Source organism: Acinonyx jubatus, chromosome D1 (genome assembly GCF_027475565.1).
Source record: "Acinonyx jubatus isolate Ajub_Pintada_27869175 chromosome D1, VMU_Ajub_asm_v1.0, whole genome shotgun sequence".
Classification (NCBI taxonomy): Eukaryota; Metazoa; Chordata; class Mammalia; order Carnivora; family Felidae; genus Acinonyx; species Acinonyx jubatus.
In genome coordinates, this window is record NC_069390.1 from 67257824 (window position 1) to 67273365 (window position 15542).

A 15542-nucleotide genomic window follows, 5' to 3' on the forward strand; every position below is an offset into this window, starting at 1 on the left:
ACAGAAATCCAGCTGGACAGATCAGCTGACAGAAGAGGCACTGCCAACACCCACAATTAATGCACCAGGAAAGTTTAAAAAAAAAAAAAAAGAAAGAAAGAAAGAAAAAAAGAGAAAGAAACTAAGCCCCAATAACAAAAAGAGTCACTAATTCTGACACACAAGAAAGTCATTAAAAAGGCAATTTTTTGTAAAACTTGAATTATTCCTATATCTAACAGTGTTCCTATTTAGAAGGGGAAAAGGCACTCACAACAAGCCTTTGTTTCCTTTCAGACACTTAACTGATGTCAGACTTATTTAAAATTGGCCAAACTGGCCATTACAAACAAAACACAGCATCCATTTTGCATCTTTAGCCATATCCTCCATAAACAAAACTGGCAAGCCTCCATTTAAAAAACAAACAAAAATATAACAATACCAATCAAAACCAATAAAACTCTTAAAAGCTATTTTAAAAATTAAATACCCAAGTGTAACATTCTGTTTTTCATATTGCTTTTGGGAAAATAGATTGGTATGGAATCAGAGTGAGTTTCTCATACAAGGAAGTGATAAGAACATAACTAACACAACATTCACTCCCACCTCCCCCCCCACCCCCCGCCCTTAGGATCTTCAACAACATCTAAACTGCCTGATATTCAATAAAAGAGTGTTATTTCACATCATAATGACTTTCAAAAGAAAACTGAAACTAACTAGATTAACTGTCTCCATGCTTCTAATAGAATAGCTGCATATTGCAATGCAGGATAAGTTTAACAAACTACTGGTCAGCAATGGACATTTCCATGTATACACCAGTAAGTATCAATAAGATTTACATAAAACACCATTAAGAGAAGGTGTAAGAGTCCCATTCTACTCTAGTTAACAAAAAGGCACACTTGTAACAAGCCATTAAATAGTGAATAAAACTGAGAGGAAGCACAGAAGAGAAAAAAAAAAAAATCACTAACCACCGGGAGCTGGTATTTTCCATGTAGTCAAACATCTAGGAAGATGCACTAATGTAGAACACATATGTATTTTTTTAAGCTACAGTGTTGGGCATGAAACAGAACATAATCCCCATCTTTTTAAACAACTAACAGTTACACAAAACTATCTAAAAAATACAGAATAAGCCTGCACAAAAAAATGAGATGAGAACAGGGTAAGTGTATAGAAAGTCATAATTTCACTACTATAGTAAATACTACAGTGTAGTCTATTAAAGACAATATACTAAAGAACAGAATAGTCTAGTCTGAGCTAACAGCCATCCGGAAGGTATGAGCTAACAGGCACTAATGCAGCACTTATAACCTAGATATAATGTAGGACACAGAACACATTGTTTGGAATGGCTCATTAAATGTAATAAGATGAACATATCTAGGAGGGCTGATATACTCTCAAAAATATTAACTTTATTTAGAATAATCACAAGACCAGAAGATACAAGTAACGTTCTGGGTGAGTAACAGGACTCAAAAAGGCACTTCAAGGAGCAGGGAAAGATTTTTGGCACTAGGTGTAGTACTGGGATTTGATTAAAAGGTTCTATTTTAATGGGATTTCATTTTACATTTAAATTACCATTTCATTTACCACGTACAAAGATGGTGTTGGTCTTCAAGTAGGAATCCAACTGAAAAAAGGGGCAGAGGAAATAATGAGAGAACTGAAAGGTAATTCATTAAGAAAAATTATTCTGGGGGGGCATCTGGATGGCACAGTCGTTTAAGTGTCCAACTTCGGCTCACGTCACAATCTGTTTGAGTTCGAGCCCCACATCAGGCTCTGTGCTGACAGCTCAGAGTCTGGAGCCTGCTTCAGATATTCTCTCTCTCTCTCTCTCTCTCTCTCTCTTTCTCTCTGCCCCTCCCCCACTCGTGCTCCGTCTCTCAAAAATGAATAAACGTTAAAAAAATTTAAAAATGTAACTATCTGGTTACAGCTAGCATTTGAATGGACAAAATTAATTCAAGGGACTACCTAAGAACAATTAAAAACTAAAACATGAAAAAAACCTACTTCAAACATAAACAGTTTAATTGTTTTAATTATTAAAAATAGTCAATCATAGGGGAGCCACAGCGGCTCGTGGCTCATGAGTTTGAGCACTGTGTTGGGCTCTATGCTGACAGTGCAGAGTCTGGAGCCTGTTTCAGATTCTGTCTCCCTCTCTCTCTGCCCCTTTCCTACTTGTGCGCTTGAGCGTGCTCTCGCTCGCTCTCTCAGAAATAATAAATAAACTTAAAAAAAAAATCAATCACGAAATTAAAAGTATCTTCATTCCTTAGGTGACAGTTGTCAAATATTTTAGGTTACAATAACCATTAGCTAACAAATTAAACCAATCTTAAACATTGCTCTAAATTATTACAGTGGTCATAAATAAGTAAAAAGAGAGGTCAATGAGGAACAAGTAAGTTACACAATAGAAAAGGAAAATTTTTCAACCAGATTCACTTGTTTGACAATGTTCAAAACCATTACGAGTCAGGTACTATTCTAAGAACCAGGGACACAGAAGTAAACAAGCCACATAGAAGCCTGCCTCTAGGAGGCTTACAATCTACTACAGGAGTCTCTTGTTACACTGGATGAATGAATGGATGGATGGATGGATGGATGGATGGACGGATGGATGGATGGGTGATGGACAGACAGATGGGACAGATGAACAGATGTTAGATAGTGGTAAGTTCTATAAAGAAAAATAATACAGGATAAGGAAAAGAACTTTAGATCTCAGAAGTACTGAAAGGGCATGAGAGATGACTAAAGAATTAGTGAAGAATGAACACTGGGACATGTATGGAATTGTTGAATCACTACACTATATACCTGAAACTAATATAACACTATGTGTTAACTAACTAGAATTAAAATAAAAACTTAAAGAATAAATAAAGAATAAATCTACTTTATGACAGATAAAGGCCTTGTGGCAAAGATAATAAGTAGCAGCAGAAAACTGGATACTTACGGAGAACTATAAAGGCATGGGAATTGAAGAACCTGAATATTCTGTTTACTCACTATTACTGTTACAAATATGGAGACTTTGTGAGGCAGCTGTTAAGCCAGAAGGAAAGCTAAGGGATGTTCACATGTTGTTATATTTAGATTCACTTCCTTATTTTTAAATATGGAGATAAGACGCTAAAAATACTGCCATATCAGATTACTGGAGTATTTATAAAATAGATTAAATTACAAGGCAAGATACACAGGGAAACTACTGCAAAAGAAACCTGAGATTAAGGGTCCCTGCAGAAGACAAGAAGGGTGGATCTAATGACAGCAGAGGAACAATTAGTAGGGCTTTGTGATGAGACACCTGGAGAACAAAGGGAGAAAAGGGATTAAAAGTAACATTAAAAGATTTAGGATTCTGCTGTCCAACTGATTCAAACTGACTGAAGCTTTTTTGAGTCACTTCACTGCCACCTGATTTTTTTTCCTGGTTATCCATTTGCTTCCTTTATGTGCTTTCTTTAATCTATAATATTCAAAGTTAAGTACTCACATCAAATTTGATTTCTTAACTGGAAGAAATCAGTTAATTATTATCAGCAATAATAGAGCATTATTGCTCTAATGTTCTCATTTCTTTTCTCTTTTGACATAATTTGATTAGGAAAAGGTAGTTCTGCCACTGTGTCTCTTCATGACATGAAAATTCTAGCATGTTTTTTGATGTTTCATGTTTGCATATTTTGGTGTTATGTGGATTTTAGAAGGCAACAGTATATAAAACCTGGATTAAGAGCAGATGCTAGGGAGTCAGCACTTTTTATAAAGGTAGATTTTTACTATGATTTTTTTAACCATATATTTTTTTAAAAAAGCAAAATTCATACAAAATGTTTCAGTAAGGTTGAAAGCATTCCCTACAACTATAGATGTTCTTGACATTTATAGTAGTTATATCCTGAAATGTGTAAATGTAGTTTATAATCCAGCAGGAAACTCAAAAGATTGGCAGAGTGGTTCAGTGCTACATGCTAGTAGAGTACCCATATGGACTCAGTCCCATTAGTAGAGGCAGAGTGATACAAATGAGCACTGCATCAGAAATGAGGGATTCCTGGGGATAGTTGCATTTCACCATTTACTTGGCTGAAGAACATTTCCAAGTCTCAGCTTTCTCTATCGGAAAAATAGGATGGTCGGCCCATCCACCTTAGGTATTATGTTGAGAAGAGGGTGAAACAGTAAGTGCCTGCAAACAGTCTGGCGTTATCCAAGCTTAAGGTTATGATGTATTAGGTTTCCGAGACAGGAGCCTGCAAGATAAGACCCAGACTGGGGATACAGGGTTTAGTCACACATCAGGGAAAAAATTACTGTAGTCAGTAGTTCCTGGTAAATGTATAGCTATGGACTATAGCTTTTTCTCTTAAATACATTTCAGGTGCTAATCACTTAGTCCAATCAGCAAAAAAATAAAAGTAATTTTTAAAAATAAATGATACTGGGGCCCCTGGGCAGCTCAGCTGGTTAAGCATCCAACAACTTCGGCTCGGGTCATGATCTCACAGTTCATGAGTTCAAGCCCTGCGTCGGGCTCTGTGCTGACAGTTCGGAACCTGCTTCAGATTCTATGTCTGCCCCTCTCTCTCTGTCCTTCCTCCCTGTGTGCTCGCTCTCTCAAAAGTAAATAAACATTAAAAAAATTTTTTTAATTAAATAAATGATGCATATCTGAAGTTAAAAGTATAGATAACAAAGAAAAAACTGAAAAAGAAAAAAACAGAAAAACAAAATGACATGAGGAAGACATATAATCTCAAGAAAGCATCTACACCAATAGTTAGGGAAATCATCAACATTTTAAAAGATTATCAAAATCTAATATATTTCTTTAGCAAGTTAAGTCAGTACTTAGGCCTACTACTGGTAAAAGAAGGGAAAGAAAGGTATACATATCCATAATCCATCTTATAAAAACAAATACATACGAAATAAGTGACTTATAAAAAAGTTATGGCTGCATCAAGTACCCTTACTCCCAGCAACCTTCATGGTAAATATTCTGATAAACAAACAGGAAGATCACTTTAACATGGAAAAAAGAGGCAAGAGGGTAAATATATGAATTGCAAAGAACATGGATTTTACCTTTTAATCAGAATGAAATTCACTACCCATCCCCAGTTACTGGTGCTCCCTAAGATGCTAATTTATGAAATGAGTTAAATTCTTCAAAAGGGCTGAAAAACAAAAGGATCGATCCCCTTGTGATAGAAAAAAAATTCTATCACTTCCTGAGTGTCTGATCCACTGGTATGCCAGAAAGAAGGGACTAACAAATTTCATATCTCTCCTACCCATAATGAGGAGAAACTTTCAAAAAACAAAACAAAACAAAAAATCCAGATTCCTCTAATGCTAACAAAAATGGGATGAAAAACAAACTGAGTATTTGGGGTGAAATTCCAGGACCTGGGAGAGGGTCTACGAAACATCTGAAAAGTCTCTCCTTCAAAGAAATTAGGTCAGCATGGCATTTCAAGTTTTTGTTTGTTTGTTTGCCTTCCTCCCCACACCCCCCCACCCCCACCAGTTTGTGTTTAAATACAATCCTCAGTGGCAGGAAGTTATCTAATAAAAAAAATAACATTCACATCTTTTTGTAGACTTGTCTTGTGGTACAAACATCTCAAGGGCAACATCTTTCGTGTAGCACCATTCAAACCAAGGCACTGGAGCTCAGTTTCTAGGGTTCACAAAGGAGAGCAAGCCAGAATCATGAACAGAAAGTAGGTTCCTTAATCTCAGAAAAACCACCCTTTGGATTGACCAACTACAAGTTATCAAGAATTTTTCATCCTTAATGTTTGTAATCTGCTTGTGCTTTCCTTCCAAATAATATTCTTAAAAGCTCCTAGATGATAAAGAGGCAAACAAGACAACATCCACCATCAATGGGGAAAAAACACTAATAGCTTGTTTCTCAAGTTGTGTAAGAGGAATTCTTAGTATTATATTCTTTCTACATCAAGCACATTAAAAGTTACATATGGCACATTAATACCTGTGCTCCTGATACAGGACCAAAGGGGTTTGGTGGTCTCATGACAGGCTGGCTATATATTAAGGTTGGTTGTGTCATTACAGGTACACTTCCCATTTGAGGAGGCTAAAAAAATAGAAAAATATTAAGTTAAATGATGTTGACGGACATCTTCCTTAAGTAGTACACAAGAAGGATGTCAATAATGAAAAATACTAGTACTTTTGCTTTAACTCAAAGGAAAAATTCTTGTAAATACACCTACAAATTCTTAAGAGCTTTTTTTAAGTCTTTAATGTACTCACTTCTAAAGTTTGTTTTAAAAAAAAAAAGCTTAAATTTAAGAAAAACATAAGTCTTACTACAGTATGACAGACAAAGCAATTCAAACCAATCCAAAATTTCCAAATTTGTCAGTTTTAGACACAGGAAAACTTAAAAAACTGTAAAATAGTGAAGCTATTTCAAAGTAAACTGCCTTTGTATATTAGATCAAGTTCTTATTACATCATTATGCAAGTAATCACAAATGAATATAGTTGTTTCTTTGAAGAGGTTTACTCTCTATGGCTCTTTAACTTTATTTCTGCTACTGTTAGGGAGAACCAAGAAGAGGTTTAAACAAAGAAGAGGTTTAAATAACACATGAAGAGTTTAGTTCATTCTATAACTGAAAACAGAATCACAACCAACCATCTCTTTCTTTAAAAATTACCACTCCATGGTATAAAATCAGCATAAGTAAGTGACCAAACAGAACATACACAGACCACTACGTTATTTTGGTTAAAATGCCATACTCTGAAGTCTTATCTTTCCATAAGTTCTATTTAACCTTTCAACTAAATTCCTATTTATAGCAAGAGCTTCACTTTAACCTGTGAGATTTTGTGCACACTCCTTTCTTCTATAGTAACCACCCATCCAAGAGCTGTGAAACTTCTTCATATGTGGGAAACAAGCTACTTCCAGAAGATGTAAATAAAGAAGTAGCACAGAGGCCGCAGTAACAATACCAAGGAAAGTGGTGCTGTCTCCTACTGGTAACAGTACCTCAAACATGTATGGGGGTGGGGTGGGGGTGGGGTTGAAGCCACTACCTCCATTTCTTATCTAAGTGAGTGTATATATTAAGAAAGCTAGGAGAGTAAAGGCACTGTAGAATGTGGATTGCAGGCAGCTTAAAGGTTTAAAGGACTATTTCTGTATGGTAGCAATCACTGTCAAAGGAAAGTTTCCCTGGCCTTTACTGGACTGAATTTGCCCCGATACAATTCAACAAATGTAATTCCTGCCCTTCCCCTACAGTATTAAGGTTTTTATAAGACTTCAATGGTATCAATGTAAGGTCACACAAACGGTTGGAGTTAAAATTAATGTTTAAATGAGTTTGTAATGAAGTAGAAAATGCTTAGCAAAGTTATGAGGGAAAAAATAAGCTAAGTAATACTGGGAAAATTCATAAACAATATCAGCTGTATAATGACTATTCTAGAAATATTTATGAAACCAATGCTGTAAGATTCTGTGTTAAGCACTAAGAGTATGTGTGGCACTAAGTGCTTTTTTTAGTTAAGTTTGTATAAAGGCATGTTAAACATGAATTAATCTATTTTCAAAATGTGTCTAGAAAGATACTTACGATTCCATATCCTATCATGCCTGTTGGTGTAGTAGCAGGATAGGCCATTACAGGGGGTGCCTGACATGGTGGAGAAAAAATAAACAAGGATGTATATAACTTATGTGTGTCAACTGAGTACATGGAATTAATAGCTTGTGGTTCCACTAAAAAGAATTGCTAAGACAGCTGTGATTAAATGTGACACTTGTGATCATTAATAACTTGTGTCAATTAATGCTCAATGAAAAAGAGTATCTTGAAATTAGCAGAAAAGCAGAATTATTAGAAAGAAAAAAATACCATGTAAACTTAGATACAACAGTGATCTAAAATTTCTACAAGCTTTTTACACCTTTAAAAATCTTCAGATTTTAAAAAATATTCAAAATTCTAAAAGTTAAAGTCCATCACTATCAGCATAAAAAATGTTTACCTAGAAAAAGTTGTATTACTGAATGTTTTCTTAGGTACTTCATTTTTTGAGCAAGAAAAAATAATTTTTAAAGATCCCCAATCAAATAATAACCTGATCTTCCAAAAAATTAGTTTCTAAAGACCTCATTTACTCTTTTCAAAGAGCCCCAAAGATTTCAAAACACTACTGAATAGGACTATTTCTATGATGCACACAGTTCTTAACATGGAGTACGTACATTAGCATTCCTTCTAATCTACTCTATAAATTACTTAAACTATCTTCTGCAAAGCACCAATTTGGAGGAGCAATACATTTTTAAATCTGTTTACGTTTTAATGCTTAAAAAAGCCACCTAGTCCTAGGATGTTTAAGTTCCCTTTCTCCTCCTACTTTAACTCATGCTCTGTAAATATACAATCTGAGCACAGAAATCATTTTAGATATATTTGCTGTCTTAACAACATTCCCTGTGTGTATCTTATAATGAAAACTGAAACTGAATACAGGAGAAAGACCAATAACACTGCTGAAACATAAAAAATAACTGAAATTTTATGGCAATTTGAACATATGCATGGAGAAGTTAAATGAAGCATAACTAAAGTGAACAGTTAAAAGTTGAGTATTTGAGTAAGCATGTAGGACTTATTGGTCTCTCCCTACTTAAAAACCGAGAGCTGCAAGAGCAGTAGACAAACTGCCAAGTACAGCAGAAGCCTGTAAGATTTCATGCAATTGTTATTGTCAACATTACCACAATCAACATTTCCCTTCATTCAGAAATCATCAAGTGCATAGTGGCAGCACAGATACACACACAGACACCCAGCCATCTGGCAGCAAATGGCAGAATATTAAGCAAGAAAAAAAAAATCTGTATTTCCCATGCCACCATCAGAATCAATTCTGCAACACATCCATGAAATCAGTAGATGCTAGAAAGAATTTTTGGCACATTGAAAATCTGAATGTGAAAACAAGTAATAGCTAGAAGGTTATGAGATTCGGCTACAGCAGTGGTTAATAGCATGCCAATTTATTGCAAAAAGGCTAGTTTTTGGTCACTTACGTATTGTGGAAAATGCATGCCATTCTGTTTTTCCCAGGAAGAACAATTACATAATGCAATAACACTGGATTAGAACAAGTACTTACACAACAGAAAATACACAGAGCATTTTAGTTCACATGTACATTCACTAACTACCTAAAATCTCTTGTATTTCCAAAATCTAATGGAAGAACACCTAAACTAAAACACTATCAAGGTTACTAGGAAAATTTAGTCTCCAGCATAATCCACTTACATACCTAATAGTTTACTATTACAAGTATCATAAAACATAAATGCAAAATTCATTGCATCCCATGAACAGGGTTGCATGTCTACCATAGAAAAAAAGCAAGCAGTAATTAAAAGTAATTAAAACCATATCTATTAATAAAATACTAATGAATTTTTAAATTAAAAAATGTTCAAAAACCTTGACAGTGTTTATGGATTAATAAAAAGGTTAGAAATGTAAAGACATGTCATAAGCAGCAGTTTATCTAAGTTGTGAATCACATCACCAGCCCTATATGTTAGTCATTAAAAGGAAACTCTATGAAATACATACATACAAATTTTAACATTTTAACAAAATTCTTAAGAGATGACACACATTGACACAATACCATAAATATCATCAACTTACATACAAATTCCAAATGGCTAAATGCCTATTCCATTCTGGTAGTCAATCTTAAGTCAAGTGCTGTCTACAAACTTCTAATATTTCATATAGTCTAATACTAATTTTATAACAAAATATTCATTGTATCATTGTATTTTCCTATCAGCATTTGGATTTATATCAGGTCTCATGTATTATCAATGTACAATTCACACCTGAGGCTACAAAATCCACTAAACTAACCTCTTGTCATCCCCTGGTCAGTAAGGTATGTTATAGTGTGGATAAACACTGGATTCAGAGTCAGAAGGAATGGATTTAAACTAAAATCTGCTTTCTAGAGGCTTTGTACTTAAAAAAAAAAAAAAAAAACTGCATAACTTTATTCCTATAATTGGGATGATACCTATTCAAACTTCCCAAGAATGTACTGTTAACAGATTCAAGATAGTGAGTGTATACGTATGTGTAAAAACCTAACAAGCTGCTTAACTGCAAGGATATATTAGTAGTAATGGCAGTGAACCTTATCAATGAAAAACTGTTGCCTTAAAAAGGTAGCTATATTTCCTTGTTATTTTCCAATTAAGAAGATCGACTGGATGGAATGGATTTCAGCTAAAATCTGCTTTACAGAAGCTTTGTACTTAAAGTACTTTGTACTTAAAAAAAAATTGAACAACTTTATTCTTATAATCGGAATGGTATCAATTCAAACTTCCCCAAGAATGTACTATTAACAGATTCAAGATAGTGAGTGTATATGTATGTGTAAAAACTTAACAAGCTACTTAAATGCAAAGATTTATTAGTAGTAATGGCAGTGAACCCTCTCAATAAAAAACTGAAAAATTGTTGCCTTAAAAAAGGTAGTTAAATTTCATTGTTATTTTCCAATTAATTTTCCAATTAAGAAGACTAGAGCTGGGGCGCCTGGGTGGCTGAGTCGGTTAAGTGGCCGACTTCGGCTCAGGTCATGATCTCGCGGTCCATGAGTTCGAGCCCCGCATCAGGCTCTGTGCTGATAGCTCAGAGCCTGGAGCCTGTTTCTGTTTCTGTCTCCCTCTCTCTCTGCCCCTCCCCCATTTGTGCTCTGTCTGCCTTTCAAAAATGAATAAATGTTAAAAAAAATTAAAAAAAAAAAAAAGACTAGAGCTAACAAAACTTTTTGGATAATGTCACAAATTTTATCAGCACACTATTTTTAGCTCAGCCCTAGTAATTTTAACATATGATCAACCCCAGGAGAAACAGGGAAGTGCTCTAGAAGGGATTTAATAACAAGTGGCTGTAACAGGGGTACTGGTGGTCACTAACAACATCAGGAAGGCTACAATGTGTAATCAAAATGCTTCTATTCAGTTATAAGAAAGCATGTTTTAAATTTTTCTATGAGAAAAATTTTCTGTGAGAAAAAATTGGTTTTCTCTGATGCAGGAAAACTTATTGCACTGATGAAAACAGCAGCTGACCAAGGATGGGGGGGACAGCCACAAAGCTAACTCTGGTACAACCATACTTTATAGTGATTAAAAATATGTGGGGTGCCTGGGTGGTTCAGTCGTTAATCATCTGTATTGGGCTCAGGTCATGATCTCACGGTTCATGACCTCAAGCCCCGCCTTGGGTGAATTTGAGCCACTGCTTCGGGGTAAAAAACAACCAAAAACCAAAAACCAAAAACCAAAAAACACATGAGCCCCTGCCTTGGGTGAGCCCTGCTCCTTCCCCCCGCCTCTCTCTCCCGCCTCTTGCTCACTTGCGCCCTCCTTTCTCTCTCAAAAAAATTAGTAGGACTTCTTCAGTACTAGATGGTAACTACTTAGCATATACAATTAATCCTCATTTTTCACGGATTCTGTATTTACAAACCTGCCTACTTGCTAACATTTATTTGTGATCCCCAAAGCAACATGTGGTATTTTTGAGGTCACTGACAGACATGCATAGAGTAGTGAAAAATCTGTTGCCCAACGCCTTTGTTCCCACCTAAAGGTGACCAAGGTAAGGTTCTGCCTCCGAGGGTGGGGAACAGGGCAGGGTACTGCAAGCAGCTCTGGCTCTGGCTACGGCTCGAGTCTCAAGTCTGGCACTTGTCAGTGCAGCAGCCTCAAGTAAGTAAGTCACTTAACACTTATGAACTGCATTTTCTTTTTTGTAAAATAAATTAAAAAAAAAATAGCATCTACTAGAATGAGTTTGATTAGGATTTAAAATTATAATATTTGTAAGGGTTGTGTATGTGTTGATTCTCCTTATTTGCTCCACTTATGTTGTTGAAGTAACACAACACAAAATCAATGATTGCTAAACCATTACTAGAGAAAGTAGGTTATGTATGTGTGTGTGAACCTAGCAATGGTCAGTGTTCAGGGGATTTTAAGAATATAATTACAGCAAATAAGGAAAACCAACCGTGTGAACTATTTGACAATATTAACAAAAACCAAGCAATGTATAGTTTCTTTACCAACGGTGAGATCAAAAAAATTAACTAAAGATTTTATATTCTAGATAAATAAATAATAGATTTGAGACCAGCAGTAGAGGGTAATGTTTAAAAGCATTAATCATTAACTGCTCTGAGGTTAGACTGCCTGGGTTCTAAAAATTCACCCAATCACTTAAGAATTCTGGGAGCCTAGGCATATTATGTAACAACACCGTGTCTCCATTTCCTCATCTGAACACTGGGGACAGTAATAGTTACTACCACGTAAGGTTAATTTGAGGATTATACAAAACAAAGCCACATATTATTTATTGAATGATGCCTGCAACAGAGGAACCTTTAAATATATGTTAGCTACTAAAATGTACTCGGAAAAGATAGTCAAACAGATTCCTTTAAAAACAAAACAAGTTTCTTATATTTCTAAAACTGAATAAACAATCTTTCCACTTATAGTTATCACTTTAAAAACATTTTCATGTCACACATTCACCTAAATTATTCTCGTTACTGTGAGCTCTTTCAACTCACCATTGTTGCAGCATTCCAAGCAGTTGTTGGTGCAACCTTTGGTTGCCAATTAGATCCTCCAGTTAGCTTCTTTTCACCTGGCTGACTCCAGTTTACATCACTTTAAATAAACATAAGTGAGAACATTAAATGTCTGTAATTATAAACATTCTTTCCTATACATTGAGATTGAACAAAAAGATGTAGGTTTGGCATCTCTACACATACTTTGGAGATGAAAGCCAAATCAACTTTTAAATGGTACATGAGAAAATAACACAAATAAACACTCACTTCTTAGTGGTTCCATTTCCAATGCCAAGATCTATGACAGGAGAAAAAGAAAGCATTTAAAAACCAGATTCATTTTTAATACAGCTTATTTTAAAGTAGATTAAAAGAATCCAAAGAATACTTACTGCCCACAAGGTTTGCTAAGGATGAATCCAAATCATCAGATACTAACTTGTTAGGTGGAAGTTTGGCAACAGGAAGACTCTGGTTCTGAGAAGCCACTGTTGGTTTGAGAAGTCCACCTAGTTCATCAAAGCCTTAAAGTTACAAACAGACGAAATAGGATATGTAAGGGACTTTATGGTGCTACAGCTTTCTAAAGGAGATCTTTGCCTTTTCTACTCGTTTGTTTGTTGGAAAAGTCCACCAGAATATTGGACATTAATAAATGTCCTTAAATGAAAAAGGGAGAAATGCATCATTTCTGATTCATGAACTGATTGAAAAGGCAAATTTGTTTTGATAGAAATCATGTCTTACTTCATGACAAAATCGTATTAAGGTTATAAGGATGAAGAAAGAGGCGCCTGGGTGGCTCAGTCAGTTAAGTATCCGAATTCAGCTCAGGTCATGATCTCACAGTTCGTGGGTTCAAGCTCCACATCAGGCTCTGTGCTGACAGCTCAGAGCCTGAAGTCTGCTTCGGGTTCTGTGTCTCTCTCTCTCTCTCTGCTCCTCCTCTGCTTGTTCTCTCTCTCTCTCTCTCAAATACAAATAATAAACATAATAAATAATAATAAAAAAAGAGAGATGAAGAAAGAAGGATTCAGGTAAACAATTTTTATTCCAAAGTTGTGAAAGAAGAGGGAATAGAATGTAATTCTTCCCCTCGCTGGGAAAATTTTCTGAAGACTCACATACACCTGAAGAAATATAGATAAAAATACATCCCTGTAACTTTGAAAAGTTTTTCTTCTAGGAAATATCTCCTAGACCTCTTTACATTCTTCAGCATGGAGAATGTAAGGTATCTGTAAACCAGTATGTTACAAGCAAGTGAAAATGAACTGCTTGATCATCACTTTTCTTCTATCTAAAACCAGCTAACCTAAATTATACTGAAGAAACCGCTAATGCCCCAATTGGATGAAAACATCTAGTAAACAAGAACATTGCTTAGAAATGTAAATAAAATAAAATTCCTTAAGGTTCTCTACCAAAGCGAGAAGGGAAGGTTAAAGCAAATCCAAACAAACCCACTAAAGAACACAATAATAGCAGGATCTAGGGGGCGCCCGGGTGGCTCAGTCCATTAAGCATCAGACTTGATTTCAGCTCAGGTTATGATTTCATAATTCAGGAGTTCAAGCCCTGTAGTGAGATTCTCTGCTCTATCAGCACAGAGCCTGCTTCAGATTCTCTCTCCCTCTCTCTCTGCCCCTCCCATGCTTGCTGGTTCTCATTCTCTCCCTCTCTCAAAATAAAGCAAACACACACACACACACACACACACACACACACACACACAGCATGACCTAGAAATAACAGAGAATTTGAAAAAGAAAGTCACCAAAAATGGTGGTTTACAAACTATGAACAGTTGATCTCTATTTCCTTTATCCTTCATCTCAGAAAGACAAACTCAAAAGGAAAATGCATCAAAATGCATCAAAAAATATAATTATAAAACTACTAGTACGTAGAAAAAAAATCTTAGTTCATAACATATTCTTTATAAGCCTGCTTCCTATTTACACATACAACTAATTATATATAAAATTAAAAACACCTCAATGTTTCTTTAAATGGTATGAACTTAATTACTAACCAAAATCAAAGGTCATCACGTAGTAAGAATAGTCAATTTTATGGAAACTCTTATTAATCTTTACAAACTTCAAATTAACAAGATATTATATGAAAACAAATGGAAACCTGGCTCTACAAATTTACAGAAGTTCTTTTAAGACAAATGAACAAGCATACTATAAAAAGAATCATCCTTAAAATAACAAAAAGCCCCCACAGATCTGATCCATTCTAGCTGTTTATACATGGACTATCTCAACCAGTCAAGGTACCACAGGTTTTCTTTTCCTTGTTATCAAAAAAGCCAATTTCATTTCAGTAAAGGTAAAAATTGTAATGATTACAAAGCACAACACTCTACATATAGTCACTAGCAATTTAACAGTCTAATCTGAGCAAGATTCATTTAGGTCTGGGAGAGAAAATCTTCCCAGTGTCAAACTGCCACTAAGAAAAGGGTAACAGTTAAAAATCTCTTAAAGTTCTCAACTAGTGGTTGAAAAAGAGAAACAACTTCATTGGCTACCCCAATTTAATCTATTTACACCTGTTCAGAGGAGTATTATTATCTGTCCTTACACAGAGTCTATATGAGAACATTATAGTTATGTTAGTAAAACAATTTTTTCTGGGGTGCCTGCGTGGCTCAGTCAGATAAGCATCAGACTCCTGATTTCAGTTCCCGTCATGATCTCATGGTTCATGAGTTCAAGCTTTGCATCAGGATTCATGCTGACAATGAGGAGCCTGCTTGGGATTCTCTCCCTCTCCCTTTGCCCCTCTCCCACTGACACGCGCACTCT

General features: G+C 35.4%; 1 protein-coding gene across 16 annotated transcripts in view; it reads right to left on the reverse strand.

Moving 5' to 3' along the window:
• Nucleotides 1-15542, reverse strand: part of PICALM (phosphatidylinositol binding clathrin assembly protein) — a 100113-nt gene that overhangs the window by 9789 nt on the left and 74782 nt on the right. For 5 of the 16 annotated variants that reach the window (XM_053203755.1, XM_053203753.1, XM_027039957.2 and 2 more), the window contains 6 exons: nucleotides 13116-13247; nucleotides 12991-13021; nucleotides 12718-12817; nucleotides 9128-9151; nucleotides 7659-7718; nucleotides 6038-6142 (listed from right to left, as the gene is read on the reverse strand). In XM_053203755.1, coding sequence (XP_053059730.1) covers nucleotides 6038-6142; nucleotides 7659-7718; nucleotides 9128-9151; nucleotides 12718-12817; nucleotides 12991-13021; nucleotides 13116-13247 — 452 coding nt within the window. The remainder of the gene's footprint in view (nucleotides 1-6037; nucleotides 6143-7658; nucleotides 7719-9127; nucleotides 9152-12717; nucleotides 12818-12990; nucleotides 13022-13115; nucleotides 13248-15542) is intronic. The other 11 variants (XM_053203756.1, XM_027039963.2, XM_027039960.2 and 8 more) reach the window with 3 other exon arrangements.